This window comes from Geospiza fortis, unplaced genomic scaffold, assembly GCF_000277835.1.
Source record: "Geospiza fortis unplaced genomic scaffold, GeoFor_1.0 scaffold40, whole genome shotgun sequence".
NCBI lineage: Eukaryota > Metazoa > Chordata > Aves > Passeriformes > Thraupidae > Geospiza > Geospiza fortis.
The window spans coordinates 1765334-1771333 of record NW_005054297.1 but is presented as its reverse complement, the minus strand read 5'-3'; the positions used below and the strand labels follow the sequence as shown (position 1 = coordinate 1771333).

General features: G+C 39.4%; 1 protein-coding gene across 1 annotated transcript in view; it reads right to left on the bottom strand.

Moving 5' to 3' along the window:
- Nucleotides 1-487: 487 nt before the first annotated feature.
- CC2D2A (coiled-coil and C2 domain containing 2A) overlaps nucleotides 488-6000 on the bottom strand; it is a 46461-nt gene continuing 40948 nt past the window's right edge. Inside the window, exons 28-33 of the mRNA XM_031066498.1 lie at nucleotides 5692-5805; nucleotides 4126-4260; nucleotides 3514-3636; nucleotides 2849-2907; nucleotides 2229-2406; nucleotides 488-1239 (exon numbers count right to left, since the gene is read on the bottom strand). Coding sequence (XP_030922358.1) covers nucleotides 1051-1239; nucleotides 2229-2406; nucleotides 2849-2907; nucleotides 3514-3636; nucleotides 4126-4260; nucleotides 5692-5805 — 798 coding nt within the window. The 3' untranslated portion in view covers nucleotides 488-1050. The remainder of the gene's footprint in view (nucleotides 1240-2228; nucleotides 2407-2848; nucleotides 2908-3513; nucleotides 3637-4125; nucleotides 4261-5691; nucleotides 5806-6000) is intronic.

Genomic DNA, 6000 nt, shown 5'->3' with positions numbered 1-6000 from the left:
ATGTAGTTGGAGGCCTGCCACTGGTGGTGTCCCCCAAGGCTGAATACTGGGCTAACTTACTCATCATTGACTGGAATGAAGGTCCAGCTGCCTCCTCAGCAAGTTCATAGACAACACAAAGCTGGAGGAGCTTTGGGCTGGTCCCCCTGAGTGCTGTGCAGCCCTTCAGAAGGCCCTGGGCAGGTTGGAGAGATGGGCAGAAAGGAATCATCTGGAATTCAACAAAGGCAAGTTCAGGGTCCTGCTGACCTCTCTTCCTAAGCTCAGCCCACTGTCATTTTTACTTGAAGGGCTTGATTAGCAAGACAACAGCAGGAAAAGGATATCAGTATTAACAGCACAACTACTTACATAGTAGTAAGTGAATTTGGTTTTTGATTAACTAATCTTTTGATAATCTACTTGCAGGTTTGCTAACTTGCAGACAAGGAATTCATACTCATAAGTAATTTAATCAAATTCTTGTATAAGAGGAATCAGCTTCTGCTTAAGGTTTAGTAAAAATATTTATTAAATCCTTCATCTTTAACTTCTTAAGAAAATGTCTTCCACCTTTAAATGATGCTGGCATTATACAGATATAAAATACAGAGTAGGATATAAAGCAGCCTCAAAAATTGAAGTATGGTCTCTTCACTGATGGCTCTTAGGTATATGAAATTTAGTCATAGCTAAAAATTCAAGAACTGTTTTTTATTTACAAGTGTCTTTTGAAGAGGAAGAACATCTATAGATAAACTGACTAGCTACAGGGATACCAAGGAAACATTTTACTCTGTACTCTCACTTATGTGGAGACGTATAATGCTTAAAGAGTGTGAGGTTCCACAGGGAGCTATAAAAGACTATACAAAAATCACCTATTAGTACTGGAAATTTATGCTGTCAGTCTCTTCCTTAGCAGGAATTAGTATTTTAAGGGCAAATAACACTACTAAAAATCATGTTCTCATTTGATTTTTAAAATACTTGGAATAGTTCAGCAGTGAGAGAAATCATATATTTACACCTATATAAGCAAATTTCTTGCAGTATTCAGACTGGTCTATACTACCTATTTCGCACAAGTGAAGCAACATAAATCCATATAGAGAGAACATTTTGGGGATAAGCATGAATATACACAGCCAGAGCAAATTCAACATTGGAAACATCAATGGTGTGAACTCTTGTGCTGTGTACAGCTTCTATTAAAGGTCTTACTTCAGAATATGGCATATGAATAGGAAATCCAGAGACCTGGAAAAAGAAAGAAAAGTAAACATGTAAGAAGAAAAGATGAATAAATACATAGTTAAAAAAAATTACATGCTGAATAAAACAAATTATCTTCTTTATTGCCAGCCTGAGATGACACAGGTGATGCATAGAAGAACGTATGTTTGCATTTTGGTAACACCTCCCTTTTTCACATACTCCAGGCAAGCTTCTGCCATTTTTCCTCTCTAATTTCATTTAAATTCAAAGTGAAGTTCTTTAGAATCCACTAGAATAAAGTTATATTAATGAACACGTATAGTAGAGCTTCATTGCTTTTTAGCCTTGTGGCTGGTTTTATATCACTCTGTTCTCCTGGCTTGGGATTTGAGTGCAAATGTCTCCTGTTCAACAGGAACTGAAACCTTAACTCATTTTGGAGCTGGCCAGAGCTGCCAGCTGTCACAGGTGTTCCATGTGGAAAGCAGAAGGCCTTTCCAACAGCCTGGAGGAATAATGCATAGGCACACCAGTGGCTGCAGTGAACACATCAGTCAGTTTTCTTCTGTCTTTAGAGAGTGAAGCAAAGACTAGAAAACTGAAGAAAAGCATGTTGTGTGGGCTCCTGCATCTGAGTAGACTGTGTGTAGCACTACTGAGCACCAGCAAGCAGGTTTCTACTGACCCTGAGAGCAGCTGCACCCATCAGCCCCAGAGCAGCACTGGTGTTGATGTACTGGCTGTAGTGGCTGTTGTGCAGCAACACGTTTCTGCTGAACGTAAGAATATAAAGTTAATTGGGTGCACTGTTGTTTTAGCTTCAACATTGCAAATGAAATAAACCAGATCATCACTCCTTCACTCTCTGAATATTATAATGGTTTCTCTTTGGTGTAAAATCTCTTGTGAATTTTGGCAGGAGAAGAAATAACTAGCCTAGAACACTCTTCTATACCATAGAATGGTGATACTAAAACCTAGGGATTTAACTTCTTCCTTCTATGCACAAGGCATTTATGTTCACAGCGTACCCTGTAATCTCCCAGCTGTTTTTGCAGCTCTGCCTGGTGGTCATCTTCTACATCTTTGCCTTGATTTTGTTCCAGTAGCGGCAAAAAGTTGCGGAGGGTGGAGGTGCAGTATCTGTTCCAACGTGTTGGGCGCGTTGGTCTCCATTCCATAATCTTATCCTTTAATATTTTTTCAATCCTGCAGTAAGATAGACTGATTATTACAATTCTAGTATTGGACATTTGAACTGATCTCCCTTGGACAGATTCTGAGAACCACACATGACGTCAGTTAAACTTACTGCTCACTAAAAGTGCAGAAAAGCCAACACAGCTGTGTAGTAATGTCTGCACTGTCAGTGTCTGCATGGAAAGCCATGGAATTACAACCCCTTTTAGTTTACACCCTTTCCTCTTACCCCCACAGCATTTTGTTCTTTGTGAAATGGTAGAGCAATGACCAATTAGTTCTTTCTACCTGGCAATCTCTACTGAAGAAAGAAAATTTTAAAAAGCCCTGAAACAATAGCTTCTGATTTTTTAAGCCATTCTCCTGGCACTGATTTTTAGGAGCTAGGCATGACTACCTAGGAATGCTCTGGTACTAGCACTGATGGCACTTGTTCTGGAGGTAGCATTACCTGCTCTGCAGTTCCCGTGCAGCAGCCTTATCCGATTGCTCATAAGTTAGCTCTTCAGGCTAGCGAAAAATAAATAAATATTAAAACATGCAACCTCTTCTAAACATAAAACAATGTAACTTCAGGAGCTTCTGCCTTGATGATGCTCACAGAAGTTTACAATTATGCAAAAAGAATCTATCCTTTAACAGAGACATGATAAAAATTTAACTAGATATTTTTGTGTAATTCTAGGGTAATTTCAGTAAATTTCAACTGCTTACACCTTTCATAACTGTACAGAAATTTCTGGCTTTTTACTAGTGATGGTCATACAGCTTGAAAAAAAATGCCTTCTTAGTCATGAGACAAAAGTTGACTTTTTCTTTATAATACTGAGCTACTACTTTAGATATGTTTGTGTTAAAGATTTATTCCATTTACTTCACTGTTGCCCTGAGATCTTACATAGAGGGCAAAACCATTAATTCTGTATAAAATCAACTTTTTTCAATATTCCTGCTTTCATTTTTTAAAGGAGTAACTAGGAAATCCTTTTAAAAACCAATGCTATTACATAGATATACTTAACCAAAGAAGTCCAAAGAATTTAGTATGTGCTTCTTTATACCAAGTCTGTGATGTCTCAACCCCTCTTTTGGAGCTGGCAATAGATCCATCAATACCTGAATGCTGCGGAGACCAGGGAATGGCAAACTTCTTGAAAAGAAAGGCTTCCAAAGTTTTGGTTTGCTGATATCAAAATATATCCTTCCTGGGGAATCATATTCCTGCATATTAAACCAAATCTGTAGGAAAGCAATTTTGGTTTAGATTTTAGCATATAATCAACACTTATGGAACACATTTCAGTTGCATAGCAATAAAATACTATATAATGTTGACCTCGTGTAGCAATTTTTTCTGCTGTTCTGAGCTGCATTTTCACCCCTCTGGACTGCTGCACAATTTTTTTCTGAATTCTGATTAAATTCCTCCAAGAGCCCACCCCAGTGCTGCTGTGGCTGTGATGCCTGGTAGCTGCTGCACCCCAACAGTACTGCTTTTTTAAGTGTACCTTACAGAATACAAGCAGAGACTGCAGACACACAAGTCACAGCTTCTGTGCACATTTTGTCAGCAAGTGGAACCCATATCTTGCACTCCCTTTCTTTACAGACATTTATTTTGGCCTCTGTGCCTGGTCTGGAGCATGCAGGCACTGTAGGATTCTTGTTCTAACGACCTTGAAATAAGTGTTTCATGTATAGAAATGTGACAAGACTGGCCACACTTACATTATCACAGCTGATCAGACAGTACACATTTTGTAATGGGCAGAAAGTATCATACTGCCCATAAAAACATCCAGTACTGGGGTTCCAAATTACATACTGACTTTGTTCCAAAGTTAATACATATGCAGTTGGTCCCTAAGAAGGAAAAAAAAAAGTATGAGAAAGATGTTTGAAAACTGGCTACAAGGACAGTATGCTTTGTATTCTTTGTAATACTAAATTTTTACTATTGAGGTTGATAGTGCTTTTTAGGGCAAACTGGAAGAATTTACAGGTACATTACAATTCAACACTTATATAATAATGTGGGAGAGAAATGTCAGACATGCAGAGCTCCAAGCCATTTTTTATGTATAGAATCTGAAAGCTCTTGTCTCAGCTACAAACAGATGTGAAATTCCACATACAGGAATGATTATCAGATGCCACTTCAGTAACAACACATCCTGCTTGGCTACTGCCCCAGCTCCCATCCATGGGCAACTTCTGAGCTGAAGGACTCCCATCCAGGCAGCACACTCTGTGTCTCAGCCATCAGCCTCCCTCTCAGGCATGTAAGGAATTTCCCAGCTCTCTCTATATTCTGTATCAGGAATCCCTAAACTGCTTCCTGTGTTCTTGTCATCCCTTATATTTTCCAGGTATCTTGAAATACCTGGAGTAAATTCCATCCTTACAAAATGCTTTATTAGTGACTAGTGTCTCCATCAGATTTTGTGGGGGAGGAATGTATCTGAGTACCTGTTCCTGTCACTGCAGTATCTCAGAATGTACTTAAGAAAGGAGCTTAGACAGAAATTTTTACCAAACAAACCTTTCATATGTATGTTAAATTTGCAATATAAACAGTTATCACCTTTTTGAAAAGAGCAATATTGGTTAGTTGAAATCTGAGTGCTTCCCTGAGAACAAAGGCATCGCCCAAGCAGCAAAACAAGCTCAGTGTTTCAGTTCTGGGCCAGTCTGAGCCCAGCTGCTGCCAGTGGCTCCCAGCCAAAGGCAGAGCAGACACCTCACCTGCCTGATTACAGTGGGCAGAGGGAGAGGCCCTTGTCCAGCCTGAACCAATCTATCTGTACCATTGCTGCAGCTCTGCCATCAGCCTGAGAGAGAACCAGCAGATGTGTGTGACCACTAAGAATCCCTGGCATGCCCCTAGCCCTCTCCTGTCACCTCTGAACCTGTACCAAATCCCACACTAACTCAGACTCTGTGTATCCATGACTGAGAGGCTGTCAAGGGACTGTCTCCAGCAATTTGCCTGGATACACCATTTATACAAGCTAAAGTCAAATCAAGGGTTACAGATGCTTGGTGCTGTATTGTGATGACAACTACTACCATTTTAAGCATGGGAACCAAGGTCCAGGAAAAGAACCCCAGACATATACTAACATATATTTTCAATTTTTTATTTACTTCTCTGAAAAGAATCAGTGCCCAGCACCAATCTTTAGATAATATCCTGGAAAAACATCCCAGCAAGAAACAATTATCTATTGTTGGGGGCCAAAGACTTCACAAAATAAAAGTTAATACTCAGGCCAAATGAAAGAATGCTCTTACCTCAGGAATGGCATTTCCAATGATAAGCCAGGCTTTTTTCCCCATACCAAGAAAATAATTACACAAGAGCACGGCGTGTTCTTCCTCATCTCCCGCCAGAAGATAAAGAAATTGCTAATTGAGGTGTTAAAAAAAAAAAAAGGTTTTTCTAAGTAGTTTTCAACTTACAATATTTGATAATGTTTCTTAACACATCTGAAGCAAGGAGTCCTCTCAGATCTTTGCCACTGATCCTTACTGTTTATTGGTCACTGCTTCAACACACAGGATGAAGAGTGAATGGTGTGAGAATACATGAGATCTGAGATC